This window comes from Lepidochelys kempii, chromosome 2 (assembly GCF_965140265.1).
Source record: "Lepidochelys kempii isolate rLepKem1 chromosome 2, rLepKem1.hap2, whole genome shotgun sequence".
Lineage (NCBI taxonomy): Eukaryota > Metazoa > Chordata > Testudines > Cheloniidae > Lepidochelys > Lepidochelys kempii.
Window position 1 is genome coordinate 205,032,010 of NC_133257.1, and position 15,986 is coordinate 205,047,995.

Genomic DNA, 15,986 nt, shown 5'->3' on the forward strand with positions numbered 1-15,986 from the left:
GTCAGCCAAGGCACCTGATAACTGAAGAAAAGTCATTGTGCCTACATTTTGAGAAGGAGGAAGAACAATGGAACTATTAGCCCTGTATGCACAGTTAGCCTTTTTTCAGGAAAAAATCTGTCACACAGGCTACTTATTCACTGGCAACTGGAACTTTCATAATGTATTGTGTTAATCCCTCCATCCTTGCTTGTCTTTTTAGAGTTCCTCTCTGGGCAGACAGTTCTAAATTAAGTTCTATGGGTTCTGTGCACCTCCTTTTAAAAACATGGGGCCAGATCAGCTATGGGGTAACTCACTTAATGGAGTTACACCTAGTTACATCAGCATTCCATTTGGCTCCAAGTGTCACAATAGACTAATGCAAACTTTTAAGCATTACGCATATGGCCACTGGCTGTGCAGACTAATTTTATTAAAGATTCCAGGACTAAAGAGATCAGTGTACTATTCCTTCAATATGAAACTTTGCAGATGACGTATTCTGAGAACTCTGTGTATGTGTGACCAGTATTAAAATATGGCTCTTCTCAAAACAATGACTGTAAAAATAGTCTAGTTGGGTTTATATTTGTCTCAACTTTTCCAAGTAAAAAATAGCTTTCTAACTGCCAGTCCAGTAAATTCAACTTTGCTAAGATTCTTTTCTGGTTTGTGCACCGCCTTTAACAAAGATTCTGAAGGCCAAACAAATACTGGTCTCAGTTATGCCTGTTCAGTGAATTTAACAGGGTAACTGTGGGCAAATTTGCTTCAAGGGAGGAACCTGATTGGCAGTTCTGATCAGGGTACCCTGGATAGAATACTAGGGTGGAATTCAGCTCGTTCCACCACTGGAGTGTAGTCTTGCAGTGTCAACAGGAACAAAAGCAGTATAAAATTGTCAATAGAGTAAATAGATATGACTGAATGCACATAGGGAACAGCTCTGTTCAGTATAAAAGTGCCATTTTTATGTTGTCAATCTTCAGTATAGGACCATATTTTAAGTCCAAGCTAATGTGATAGGCCCAGGCCAGTTGGGTACAGCAGAGTAGCAGAAGGCAGACATACTGGCCACTGGATTAAGTTTTCTGTTCCCTGACTGACCAGAGCAGGGGCTCATCCAGGCTAATGAGAACACCTGACTCCAATTAACCTGCAAAGAGTCAGGTGAGGCCATTAAGCTAATGTGACCACCTGACTCTAATTAAGGCCCCTCTGATAATATAAAAGGGCTCACTCCAGTCAGGCAGAGAGGAGCCAGGGAGCCAAAGTGCAGCTGAAGGGCTGGTTAATGAAGAGACTCTCAAGTCATTGGTAAGGGTGAAGAAGGGAGAAGCAGGAGAGCTGTGTGGAAGTGGCCCAGGGAAATGTAGCAACTCTGGCAGTGAAAGGTTGGCTGCCAACAGCTGCTACCGTTAGGGTCCCTGGGCCGGAACCTGGAGTAGAGGGCGGGCCCGGGTTCCCCCCAAACCACCACTACAGAAACACCTCCTGGGAGGGGAAAACAGGCCTCTGTTCTGACAGAGGCCTAAACTGTTCTGACATGAGGCCACAGGAGCAACAGAGACTGGGAATTCTCTCATCAACCTCCATTGCTGGCTTATGATGAAAAGGGCTCAGTAGGCTGTGTCCCTTGCCCTAGAGAGAGAAGGGCTACGTGGAGGGTTGCTGTGAGCCTCTGAAGCTAGCATAAACCGCCTGGAAGCGCGGGACCCATGGGGACAAGGTCGGAGCTCTGCCACACTAAGAAAGTGGCTGTTTGGGCCCTGTATCCCATGCAAGGTCTTCAATCCTTTGGCCTGAAACTCTTTTAGTGCTGTATTATTATATATATTGTATTATAATTAGTGTTATATCAGTGGTATTTAGATTGAAGAAATTTTATCATGTCTATAAAAACAGGTTAAATAAATGCATTGATGTTCAATAAAGCAGATGCTGATGGCTTCCTTAGTTTATTAGTGATAAAGGGAATAAAATAATACATTCTCTCAGCATTTATTACTAGTAGTACCAGCCAGTTATTTAAGTACACTTTGTAGAAGAGTTGGCCCATCTCCAGTAAGAACTATAACAAAGGATGGATTAGCATCCATGTAACTAATAAAACATAATGGGAAGTGGTTTGTGCTGCATTTTGCCTTCAGTATGCAAACTGAGGCATGATGCACAGCCAAGCCCATTCAGAGTTTGAAGAAATGAGTTCGGTAACACATACCATGAAATGCGGTATTATAGTAGTAGTATAATCAACTAGCTTCAGTGTGAATTTCATTTAAGAGCTGGCAGTTGCCTATATGAAAAGGCAATCTTATCTATTCTTCCTTATACAAGTCAATCTGATATTCAGATCCCCTTCTGAGAAACAGGCTTTGATATTCTTTTGTCAGAGTATCTACAACATTTTTTGTATTGTTTACTTGAAAGGAACAGCTATCTGGCCTGTATCTAATTGGCATTACATTTCTCGTTTTCCCTTTGTCATGTGAAAAAATGTAGCTGTTTTCCCCCACTACATCAAAACTGTTTTTCATAGTGCCCTGTTGCTTTAAGCAATACTTAACAGGAATTCTTTAGATGTTTGTTCTTTGGACAAAAACAACGAGGAGTCCTTGTGGTATCTTAGAGACTAATTTATTTGGGCGTAAGCGTTCGTGGGCTAGAACCCACTTCATCAGATGCATGGAGTGGAAAATACAGGAGCAGATATAAGTACATGAAAAGATGTGAATTGCCTTACTAAATGTGAGGTTAGTCTAATGAGACAATTCAATTGACAGCAGGATACCAAGGGAGGAAAAATAACTTTTGAAGTGGTAATGAGTGGCCCATTTCAGATAGTTGACAAGAAGGTGTGAGTAACAGTAGGGGGAAATTAGGCTTAGGTGAAGTGAAGTGAAACAGATTGACAGAGCCAGAAGGGTACCCAGAAGTCACCTACTACAAGGCAGGCCCAACAAAGAAAGTAGCAACGCCACTAGCCATCACTTACAGCCCCAACTAAAACCTCTCCAGCGCATCATCAAGGATCTACAACCTATCCTGAGGGACGATCCATCACTCTCACAGATCTTGGGGGACAGGCCAGTCCTCACTTACAGACAGCCCCCCAACCTGAAGCAAATACTCACCAGCAACTACACACCACACAACAAAAACACCAACCCAGGAACCAAACCCTGCAACAAACCGTGGTGCCAACTCTGTCCTGAGTGCCAAATCCCGGTGCCAACTGATCTATTCAAGGGACACCATCATAGGACCTTAACCACATCAGCCACACCATCAGGGACTTGTTCACCTGCACATCTACCAATGTGATATATGCCATCATGTGCTAGCAATGCCCCTCTGCCAAGTACATTGGCCAAACTGGACTGTGTCTATGCAAAATAATAAATGGACACAAATCTGACATCAGGAATCATAACGTTCAAAAACCAGTAGGAGAACACTTCACTTCAATCTCCCTGGTCACTCAATAACAGACCTAAAAGTGGCAATTCTTCCCAAAAAAAAAAACCTTCCAAAACAGACTCCAATGTGAAACTGCAGAACTGGAATTAATTTGCAAACTGGACATCAGGCCTGAATAAAGACTGGGAGTGGTTGGGTCATTTTACAACCTAAACCTAATTTCACCAATACTAATTTTCCCCTACTGGTACTCACTCACACCTTCTTGTCAACTGTCTGAAATGGGCCACTCTCATTACCACTTCAAAAGTTATTTTTCCTCCCTTGGTATCCTGCTGTCAATTGAATTGTCTCGTTAGACTAACCTTGCAGTTGGTAAGGCAATTCACATCTTTTCATGTATTTATACCTGCTCCTGTATTTTCCACTCCATGCATCTGATGAAGTGGGTTCTAGCCCATGAAAGCTTATGCCCAAATAAATTTTATTCTCTAAGGTGCCACAAGGACTCCTCGTTTTTGCTGATACAGACTAACACGGCTACCACTCTGAAACCTGTCTTTGGACAGTATAGCATCCACTTCAGACATAAAGGGCACCTACAAATGTATTTTTTCTCTCAAATCTGGTTTGCTGTCAAGTGGAGGACATTTTTTGTAGAATATCTGTTTGAAATGGCCTCTAAATTTTCTCTTAATATATAATCCACGTTCTCCACTGTTGTGATCTCAGGCTTTTTTAGGTATAGAATATACAGACTCTAATCCTTAAGTTATGAAAACCTGAAATGATGAGTTTGTGAAACTGTCAAAGTTGTATTGTTGTTCAGACAGAGTAGTCACTTTAGATTGTGACCTTTGAACAGAAGAAACAGAATAGCAAAAATACCTCATTGTTATCAGGCGAACTGCACTATTAACATCTCCTGGTCCCTCTGATGCACTTCCTCTAGGCTTCAAGCCAGCACCCCTTTCTTGTGTATTTCACTCTCACTCACATAAGGTGCTGTGTGGTAGTCACTTGTGTCTCAATCTTGACCATTTTAGGTCTGACTTCGGCTCAGAACCTGTATTTCTACTTCCTCTGGGGCAATGACTGTGGTAATTAATGACCAAAGAGCTTCCTTAAAGCAAAGCATCATTTATTTAAAACCATTTCAGAAAAAATATATCTCAAAAACAGTAAAACATACTGTAAGCATATCTAGTTCTTCTTTAAGACTTACCATTCCCTGGGTCTGGGAGGCCTGACTCCTCCACAGAGCATTTTCTGTGCCAGCCTGTCTGCCTATACTTGCTCACAAATAAACCCTGGCCCCCTTTTCAGCCTCTCAGAGGTCTTCTAACTGTTCAGTCTTCATTTGATCTCTAATTCCTAGCCTAGTTTTACAGTGTGTTGGAGACAAGATAAAGGATCTTTGAAGCTAACATCTGGTCCCCATTGTCTTCTTAGTGTGTAACTAGGTATTCTTATCTGAGAAGCTATTTTGTTGCCTTCCTGTATAATTCACATTGAATTCAAACATTATAGGCATATAGTAAACATCCACGAACATGTTGGATCAGTGTATTCACACAGGAAAGGCTTATAACCCAATACAGAATAACTTTGCCTCACTGGGAGGGGACATGTTAACAGTTTTGAAGTACATAAAAGGTTGTTACAAGGAGGAAGGAGGAAAAATTGTTAACCTCTGAGTATAGGACAAGAATCAATGGACTTAAATTGCAGCCAGGGCGGTTTAGGTTGGACATCAGGAAAAACTTCCTAACTGTCAGAGTGGCTAAGCACTGGAATAAATTGCCTAGGGAGGTTGTGGAATCTCCATCATTGGGGATTTTTAAGAGCAGGTTGGACAAACACCTGTCTGGGATGGTATAGATAAGTTAGTTGCCCCTTGAGTGCAGGGGACTGGACTAGATGATCTCTCGAGGTCCCTTCCAGTTCTGTGATTCAATGTAGTCCAGCTGACGGGTGGCAAAGGCATGAATAATTGAGGTCAGGTCTTTGTCCAACAGGTATAAGTATATTTAGTATTTGTGGCGGGGGGGACGATGCAAGGCTGCACTTTAAAAGCTAGATCAGGCACCTGCTTTGAGGCAAATAACTCTGAAGTACTCGAGGCCAAGAATGGTTCCAGCATGCAGAAATATAGTGAGAGGCGTAAGGAGAGCTGAGGTTCTCCAGTCTTCAGAGAGCTTTGTGTAATGCTTCCAAAGACAAAAGATTCCAATACATCCATTAAAAACTTTTAATCTGAGTGATTCAACCAGCTCTAAAATGAAGACAAGACAAAAGAACGTAGATTAACTATCCCCAGGTACTAAGAATGCATCAAGTTATTGAGTTAGATGAGGAATTCAGCACTCCAAGATAAGCTAGGCAATTTTGTGTTGTACTCATTACTTATTACATTTATAATCGTCTCTGTGTGTTCTGTTCTCTTTTTAGTAGCTGCTCATTGTTTCCTGTCTTATACTTAGATTTTAAGCTTTTGAGGGCAGGGACCATCTCTTCATGTGTTTACAGTGCCTAGCATAATGAGGTCCTGGGCCCTGAAGAAGGCCTGTAGGTGCTGCCACAATGATTAATGATAACAAATAGAGACTGTAGAAGAACAAATGACAAGACAGTGATGCTGTCAACAGAGTATTACACCAAGTACTAAAAGAATATCAGCGCTTATGAGGCTAATGACCCACAGTGCATTGAAATCAGCCTCCATGACTGAAGCCATAGAGGCACCAACAACTTGGACAATTTCAGCTATGCAGCTAAAATCATCAAAGAAAACTAGTTCTATAAGGAACCACTCCAGAACCCCAAGCAAACCATGGGAATGAGGAGAAATCAGTCAAAGGATGTAGAAATGTTAGAAAGTGTTCTGTTTTCAAACTGAAGCAAAAGTCTGTAGCTTCACTGAACTCTGAAACTGCATGACTAAATAACTGCATTTCCAACTGACAGTGCTTTATAGCTAAGCATGGACAGAAAGGAATGGCAGTGGCCTAAGACACCATGGCAGCTGATCTGAGAATAAGATTGGGCCGCCCATGTCTCCAAAGCACTTGAACTCTTTAAGAGCTAGGGGAGTTCTGGCCTATCTCATGCATTGAGCTGAGATCCAAGGATCCAGTCAATGGTAACTCAGTTTTTTTCGTTGTCCTTACACTAAAGGGCAAAGTTTTTCAACTCCAGTTTGGTGGACCAGTTACTTTGACTGCTGATGGAAAAGGGTCATGTTCTTAGTGCAGGCAGGGCTAAAATCTGTCCCATTTTCTCTTCAATCTGTATTTCTTTCCTTCTTTCATTTTTCCTTCCATTTTCTTGCTTCCATTTTTTTTTAAATTCCCTGTGTTCATTTACTGTGCTGTCTTTCTTTTGCTGTTTGGAGAGTCAGTAGTACACTGTGCATGGAATTGCTGGAGGGGGAAAATTACTAACAGGATAGTAGGTCTTCTGTATTTTAGGCTCTTGCTTGTATCTTACTGTCTGCCAGTCACAATGAGAGGCCCGGGCAGGGGTTGGAGAGCAACTGGAAGCATGACAGGTATGCTTATGGCTGGTAGGATGCAGACAATTTATGGTCTTAATTATTGTTCAGTCTCAAATCTTCCTTTTTTGGGAGACAATTACTGGGAAGGCTGTTGTAAGACAATTCCAGCAACATTTGGAGTCCTCAGATGTATTTGACTTTAGCTCTGGGTATAGAATAGTATGGAGACTGTTAGTCTGGGCTGATGGTGTTTGGGTGATTTCATGGTGATAGACAAAAGTAAGATTTACTTGCTGATTCTTTAGATGTGTTAGAAATTTCTCCCTCTCGAGGGGGAAAAAAAATCTTTCTAAATACCACCCATTCTCTTGCACAAGGTTTTCAAGAATTATTTTAATGGATGAATCTGTTCTATATAGGTTTTTATACCACACTTATGCCCATAGCATGTGAGTACCTCCCAGTAGTGTGTTAAGCAATGTGACTTCACATCTGTCCTGTGTTGTTTGTTCTCTCCTCCTCTTCCCAGTTGGAGAAATTTGTTCAGTGGAGTGCCATGTTTTGTAGGGTTTTTTATTTCTTAAATATCTGTTGCTATATGTTTTATATTAGAGAAGGCATGGTCAAAGAAATGAGTGCAAAGTGGTGAGGTTTGTGATGGTCCCTGGTTCTGGGGGGAGTTCATTGCAGTTTTGAACCACCCCGGAGAAGGTTCTGTCTCCCATCTGGTCAAGCTTTACTCTAAAGGTTGAGAGTTCCATTGTGACAGAGGAGCAAAGTTGTTGACCATGGGTTTTGTCCTGCAGCCTTAGACAGTCTTTTAGGTATCCAGGGGTTCAGGCCATGGGAGCATTTCGAAATTAAGGAACGAGACCTTGAACTTGATTCAGAATTCTATGGCAAATGAGTATAGGTTTTGATGTGCTCACGGTAGTCTGTGTTGCTAAGAAGGTAAGCTACTAGTTGGAGTTTCCTAAATGCTAAAGGTTTCATGCTCAGGTATATCTCTTTGCTGTAGTCCAGCTGACAGGTGGCAAAGGCATGAATAATTGAGGTCAGGTCTTTGTCCAACAGGATGGGATGGAGTCTCCCAGCCAATCAGAGATGGTAGAAGGTATTACTTGCTGGCATTGCAATGTGACAGCTCAGCATCAATGAGGAATCAAGGAGTACTCCTAGACTACGGACTGAGTTTGACCAATTGTGGAAGTGAACCTTCACTCAAAGGAGACTAAATTGTGGCTGCAAACTCTTCAAAATACTTTCCTCGGACCACCAGCATCACCTCTGTGTTGCTGAGCTTCAGCCAGCTGTTCGTCATCTATGAGTTGATCTCATCCAAGCACTGGGCCATCTGGATTGTGGTGGTGTGGTCATGTGTGATGAAGGATCGGTAGAGCTGTGTTATCTGCATGTTGCTGGCACTGGAATCCGTGTCATCTGACAAGTTCACCTAGTGATTGTATGAGAGGACTGGAGAGCGAATTGATCCTTGTAGAACTCCACAAGTGAGAGTTCTAGCAGTGGAAGTGCAATTTTCCATCTCTACTCTTTGGGTGCGTACTTCCAGGGAAGGACTCAAACCATTTTAGCACGTTATTTGGGATTCCTGCCACACTTCTCAGGCGAGACAGCCGTATCTCATGGTTAACAGTGGATGTCTGTCCTCTATCCATTGAATAGAGGCCTGAATCTAGGTTGTGCTGGATCTAGAATGTTACCATCAGTAAGATGAGTTCGTAGCTGGCTTGGTGCTAGCTTCTCTGAGTTTGCTCAGGAATGGGAGGTTTGACTGTGGATGTTAGAAGATAGCTGTCCAGGGTGGTTTTCTTCAGTGTTGGTTGGACTATTGCATAGCTGTGACCGTTCCCTCTCAACGCCTTCACCCTCCCCACAACATCACCACAGATTACTGGTTCTGTGGATGAAGGGAAAGCAGTGGATGTATTGTATCTTGACTTTAGCAAAGCTTTTGACACGGTCTCCCACAGTATTCTTGTCAGCAAGTTAAAGTAGTATGGGCTGGATGAATGCACTATAAGGTGGGTAGAAAGTTGGCTAGATTGTCGGGCTCAACGGGTAGTGATCAATGGCTCCATGTCTAGTTGGCAGCCGGTGTCAAGTGGAGTGCCCCAGGGGTCGGTCCTGGGGCCAGTTTTGTTCAATATCTTCATAAATGATCTGGAGGATGGTGTGGATTGCACTCTCAGCAACTTTGCGGATGATACTAAACTGGGAGGAGTGGTAGATACGCTGGAGGGCAGGGATAGGATACAGAGGGACCTAGACAAATTGGAGGATTGGGCCAAAAGAAATCTGATGAGGTTCAATAAGGATAAGTGCAGGGTCCTGCACTTAGGACGGAAGAACCCAATGCACAGCTACAGACTAGGAACCGAATGGCTAGGCAGCAGTTCTGCGGAAAAGGACCTAGGGGTGACAGTGGACAAGAAGCTGGATATTAGTCAGCAGTGTGCCCTTGTTGCCAAGAAGACCAATGGCATTTTGGGATGTATAAGTAGGGGCATAGCGAGCAGATCGAGGGACGTGATCGTCCCCCTCTATTCGACATTGGTGAGGCCTCATCTGGAGTACTGTGTCCAGTTTTGGGCCCCACACTTCAAGAAGGATGTGGATAAATTGGAGAGAGTCCAGCGAAGGGCAACAAAAATGATTAGGGGTCTGGAACACATGACTTATGAGGAGAGGCTGAGGGAACTGGGATTGTTTAGTCTGCGGAAGAGAAGAATGAGGGGGGATTTGATAGCTGCTTTCAACTACCTGAGAGGTAGTTCCAGAGAGGATGGTTCTAGACTATTCTCAGTGGTGGAAGAGGACAGGACAAGGAGTAATGGTCTCAAGTTGCAGTGGGGGAGGTTTAGGTTGGATATTAGGAAAAACTTTTTCACGAGGAGGGTGGTGAAACACTGGAATACGTTGCCTAGGGAGGTGGTGGAATCTTCTTCCTTAGAAGTTTTTAAGGTCAGGCTTGACAAAGCCCTGGCTGGGATGATTTAATTGGGGATGGGTCCTGCTTTTGAGGAGGGGGTTGGACTAGATGACCTCCTGAGGTCCCTTCCAACCCTGATATTCTATGATCACCCCTCTCTCTTCAGACATTTATCACTGTTTGAAGGAAGCCATTATAAAACAAATTAGAAATCCCTTGCAGGGTGACGTTTTACCCCACTACAAACCTTTCATGCTTGTGCATTCTTTGGCACGTGTGATGTAAAACAAATGAATTATTTTCTAGGATTAGTTGTGTTTAACTCTGAGCACCAAGTATTTCATATTAAAGTAGTCTAGTTTGCTGATTTTCTATGATAACAGAAGTACAGTTTATTAATTAGGTTAGCTGGTCTTTACTGAACTGTCTTCCAGTTGTAAATATATTGTTTTTGCAGTACAGCATATTGCACAAAACAATTTTGCAATTAGAAATATTGCTATATCAGGAAACAGGAAAACACATTGTTAAAAAATACATTCAGGAAATATATTACTCAAAGGAGTTCGTGTTCACTTAATGGAGGAATCTGACAGCAGAGACTGTTCATAAGCCCATGTAGAAAATAGTGTGAATTGTATTTTCAGTTGTTTCCATAGTCGTTAATGAGTAGTGGGGTTGGGGGCTTAAGCAAATGAATGCAGTTATAAATAAATAGAAAAGTTAAATTTAAGAAATCCACTGCTGGTTGTTTTAATAAGTGATTGATTTCTAGGCTGCTCTGCGATAGTGGTTTGTTTAAGCCAACTGTCTAATACTATGCAAGTTTAAAATTAAAATTCATGTGCACTAAAAGAGTATGGTGCACACTGTAGCTGATTTTTTTTAATGAGGCACATGATTTACATGTCTGTTTATCAGAAAGCAGTGTTGGTCTTTAAATTGTTGAAAGAAGAGATTACATATCAACAAGGTGTAATTTTCTCCTGAGTTGGCCAAACATTGTTATACTAGATTATTGGGTCCCAATTATCCTTTCCCCAAACATCAATTTCTCAATAAATGGCTTGCCTTTCTTGATAATTTAAGAGATGTACACTCATCTTAGTATATAGAGATGTATCATTAACATTTGGATTCCAGAGCTGGTCAAAAAAATTATCAAAACACTTTTTGGCAAAAAAATGGTTGAGTTAAATGGAAATTTTCATAAAAAATTCAGTTTATAAGTGAAGATCCTTTGATAAAAGCAAACTTTTTATTTCATTGAAACTGTTGATGGAGGAGGGAATGATTTCCCAATTTACTCTAATAGATTATAACTATCATTATGTTTTACTTTTTAAAAACCAAGGGTCAAGCCCAAAATGGGCCTTAAAAAAAGAAAGAGAGAGAGAGCGCGCGCGGATTTAGGGCTTTCTAGGGTGTGGGTTTTTTCTTTTTTAAAGGAACTAAGATTTTTTGAACAAGCTTTCGCAGCCTGCTGTAATAAATATCCTCTTGTGTGTATGTGAACAAGTTTAGAAACAAGGAAGGGGCACTGACATCTCCATATTAGCTGTATTACTCATCATTTTCAAAGTCAGAAGAGTTCTTCCTTTTCAGTCTATCAAATTCTTGGTTCCCCCAGGTGTAAACAGCATAGGCCACCACAAAAGGAGGAGCTTCCCTGGTATTGCTTAGCTGATAGGGAATAGGCTCTCTGGCTGAGGAGGCGGGATCATTGCAAATCCAGCTGCTGAAGAGAAGTAGTTGTCGGGCAGGAGTAAGCAGCTTCAAATATTGCTCTTCTTTCCCTCATGCGCTCCAGTTCCCAAGGGGGACAGCGAGCACTACCCCTATCTGTCGACAGCAGGGAAGCAGACAAATCTGCCCAACTACAAAGGGGTATGAAGGAATGGGGATCATGAATCTTCTTCCCCTCATCTGCTCTCAGAATACCATTAAGTTGTGTGTGTTGTGGGTGCTTGGCTTTGTGTTGCATGAAGACAAGGATACCCAGTGCTTCTTTTTTTTTTCCTGCCACAGCAGCCCTTTGAAGTACTATTGGGAAAATAGATTTCACTAGTGTAGATAACTGATTAAATACACTTCACTATTTGTGAACAAGAAATTACAGAATTCCATCTGTGCATCAAAGGGCGAATCCTATAACCCAAAGCCCATGGAAAAAAGTATTTTTCTGAGCATCCTCCTGCATTAACTAGTCTAGCATATAATGTTGTAGTAACTTTGTACAGTAATTTGTCTATTGAAACACTTAGATTTTGTATGAATACACTGTCAGTTAATTTTATTTATTTTTTGTTACAGGAGCTAGAGTTAATGCCAAAGACAGCAAGTGGTTGACTCCCTTACACAGAGCTGTTGCATCATGTAGTGAGGTATGAAATAAACACGTTTTTTTCTTTTCTTTTCTTTTTTTTAAAGATGAGTTTATGTAAAATAAAATACAGCATCTCAGACAACCTTCTATTTCTTATTCAGTTTTCTTAGAGTGAAACTACTGAAAATGCTTAGAGAGCCCAGGATGTTTGCAACAGATTTTTTAAAATTTAACAGGAAAAAAAAAGGGGGGAGGGCATAACTTCATAATTCCAATTGTAGAATAGAGAGAGGTTCTGAACAGGAAAAAAAAATTGCAAAAATAACATGCTTTTAGAAATGTTAATTAAAAGAATCTAGAATAAGTACAGGTAGTTTGTTTTTATTATTTTAATACAAAAGGAAACCAGAAATTCTTGTACATGGAAATAATAAATCATGAATGCCATTCCCATGACAGAGAATATTTCTGAATTCAGAACATAAAGTCCTTGATTCCTTTCGGATGAGATAACCAAAGTGGTTCAGTATAAGGGAAAAATACTCTAGAAACTAAATAGGGTTTGTTTTCACCTATACAGCACAATTTTGTTTTGTTTTTTTTCATTTTTTAATAGGCAAGCATTTCTACAGTTTCTTTATTGAAAACATTGAAGCTAGCAGCAGTAAGCGTTTTAACATACATAAAGTATTTAGTTTGCGCTTGTAGGTTTAAGTTTCATCTGAAACATTCAAATGTACAGAGTAGAGCAGAGCAAGCTGCTAATAAAATTCTGACATTTTGTTTCATCAGAAAATCAAGGTTTTTGAAGCATGTATCAATATGTTGCTAAATATAGAAATATCGTAGGAAGAAAAATTAAGAGGTGCATTTATATCATTGTTCAGGTATCGTATTCTGAGTTTCAAACTGTCATTAACTGGAATTTTAAATCCGTGAATAAAATTAGCTCAGTAAAAATGCTGAAGGTTAGGATTGACATGTATTGTTGTTAGAGTCATGTGGGAGAATTTCACAGAACCTGACTACGCAGAGTACTGTGCCTGAGTCATATCAGTACTATTATTGTTTTATTTTTATTAGAGAGAGAGGGGATGAAATGAGATTGTTTTGGTTTTGCAGAGTCTCAGGCATCAGACTTTGGATCTAAAACCGTCCATTTTAGATTTTGCTTTTGGGCCAAATAGTAGCATTTAGCCACTAGCCTAAGTAGGTAGTAATGTGGAGGTCTTGTCCCATAAGGGACTTGGACACAATTCTTCTATGAATGGCTTGGTGCATAGGCTAAACTATCCTTTAGGGTAAAGCAATATGCTCCCCTGAGAGAGCCTCACTGAAGCAGCAGTCCTTGCACTCTCCTGAGATTTGGGACTATAGTTGTTTCTGCCCCTTGTGTTGGGGGGGATGGGATGCTCGTTGCGTGCTTTCTCCTTCCTTTCCTCCTCTTCTGTGAATACCCTCACTAGGATCTGTCACAATTTGGCTAATGATTTTTTGAATCTATGGAACATTTTACTTTTAAAAAGTTTCCTCTGCTCAGTTATCACTCCTAAAATAAGAATATTATTTTCTCATTTGTATAAGTCTTGCCTTGCTTCTAGGGCTATGAGTATAATAAAATGAAAACTGTAAATCACATTAGTATATCATTAACATAACCTTAGCATATAAGAACTTGCAGTGAACTGGTTTTATTGTGGCAAAACTATATATAAATCTGGAGATTGGGACATATCCTTCCCCAAACTTCAAAGGGCACCACTTCTCTCCCACAAAATGGACCAGCCCAGGGGTCTGCCCCGTAGGACCTTTTTAACTTCTACAACTACTCTTCCCCCCCACCACCCCTTCTCCCCACAAAGAACTGGATGCCAGTAGGACTTCATTTTGACCCAACCCCCACGTGCCTTAGATACGCAAAAAGCTTCAACTAGTACGCTGTGAAGCAGTCTGTTTCTATAGCAACACAGGTCACATGGTGCTCATTTCTTTGCAGTGGCTCCTCATTGAATATAGTCCAACTTAAGACCTCTGTCCTGATATTCAAAGCCTTCCATGGGCTTGTCTTAGCTACCTAAGAGAGAACCCTCCCTCTGTGACCATGACCTCCTATAATCACAACATTGTTATCAAAACAATGAATCTGTCAGCCAACTCTGGGAGGGTGTATGGGAGACAGCGACTGGATCTAAACTATGGAATTTGCTCCTGCAAGAGATAAGTGACCACAGAACTAATTACTTTTAAATGCAAAACTTATTTATTCTTCGTTTTCCCTAGAGTTTCTACACATACTCACAACATGCAATGAAACAAATCTTATACACTAATCAAATTTATTTATCCTATAGGTTGGAATGGAAGAAAGAGAGCTTTTTAGTGTTGTTTCTACTTTTACGTATTTGGGGGGGCTCTTAAATATTCAGATGATGGAATACCTTATAAATAGATGGATGGGGACACGTACTAGCACACTGTGCAGCTGGGAGCAGCACAGAGATGCTCCCTCTTGAGCTGGTTACTGACTCGTTTCTGGGGCAGAGTGTCGCTGTTCAAGCTCTTGTGTATAGTAGCTAGGAAGCTCTGTGATTTAAATCCTGGTTTTGGTATAATCCAGCAGGACTACTCCCCCCAAATGAGGGGAGACCCAATTAAACGAACATCTGGTCACCCTAAATATCTTTAATATATTTGGGGATTTAGTTTTCAAACTTTTTTTTCTTGAACATATTTCAGCTTAGACTGTTAGTCTTCAGAATGTGAATTTGCACTCCTTTTGTGTGCTGGTGTGTTTTGCGCAAAAGAAAAAGTTAAGATTCATTTAATTTGAAAATACATCACTGCACATACACAAACTAACTGCATACTGAGACCAGAGTAATTTTTTTACAGTAAAATTAGTGTTTCCTTTGACAGTTTGTGCCCAACCAATTCCAGAGCTCTTCTTGTATTTATTTCCTGATTCTTGTAGGTGTTTTCATGGATGTTAGACTCAAAGGAGCCAAAGACTTGATATGTAATCAGCTTTTTCCTAGTAAACTATTAAATACATTTTGGGTCCATATCCATTTCACTGTTCATTCAATTTACAGTTATAAAGTAAGGCACAAGTATTTTCTAGGTTGCTCTTATACTTTTTGTTTCTTAAGAGGAGAGGAAATTAAATGTATAGTTTTAGGATAACTTTTGACAGGTTCTTCTAATGGAATAAATACATGGAATGTAGTGTTAATATTTCCACTCCACTCATAAGTCACAGCGATGTCTAGGTATTGCAGCACAAATGTGTGTGAGTAACATTGCTCTATAATTTGAGATACCTGCAATATTTAGCCTCAGTAGAATGTTTTAAGTTCAGAGTAGTAACCTTCTTATTTTTGCACTCTTTTTGCATTTGACTAAAGAAACGATCAGAACAATTAATAAAGTGTAGAAAGCTTTGTGGACTTAATGAAAAAATGAAGTATTGCATCTACATTTTAATATTTGTATTGACAAGCTGTTTTCTTTTTTGTGTGATAGTGTGCATATGTTATTAACAGGATTGTGTTTGGTTTTACTTTCTGTAGGAATGTAAAAGGAATGGTATAAAAGTTTGCAGTTTAAACTTGATTTTTATAAAGGGGAATGAAACTTCTTATTTACCAAATTACTGTGATATAGAACTCTAAAACAGGATTGTCACTTTGGCACCATTAAAAATTATATTCCTTTTGCCGCCGATGTCTGTTTAAATTGATAGTATTATAAACAGGCACATCTGTAAAAAGTATGGTTATTAAACTCTCCATCTATAATATACCATTTGCAGC

At 40.4% G+C, this 15,986-nt stretch overlaps 1 protein-coding gene across 5 annotated transcripts in view; it reads left to right on the plus strand.

Moving 5' to 3' along the window:
* ANKRD28 (ankyrin repeat domain 28) overlaps nt 1–15,986 on the plus strand; it is a 227,303-nt gene that overhangs the window by 123,667 nt on the left and 87,650 nt on the right. For all 5 annotated transcript variants that reach the window (XM_073333566.1, XM_073333567.1, XM_073333568.1 and 2 more), the window contains one exon: nt 12,162–12,232. In XM_073333566.1, the coding sequence (XP_073189667.1) occupies nt 12,162–12,232 (71 nt within the window). The remainder of the gene's footprint in view (nt 1–12,161; nt 12,233–15,986) is intronic.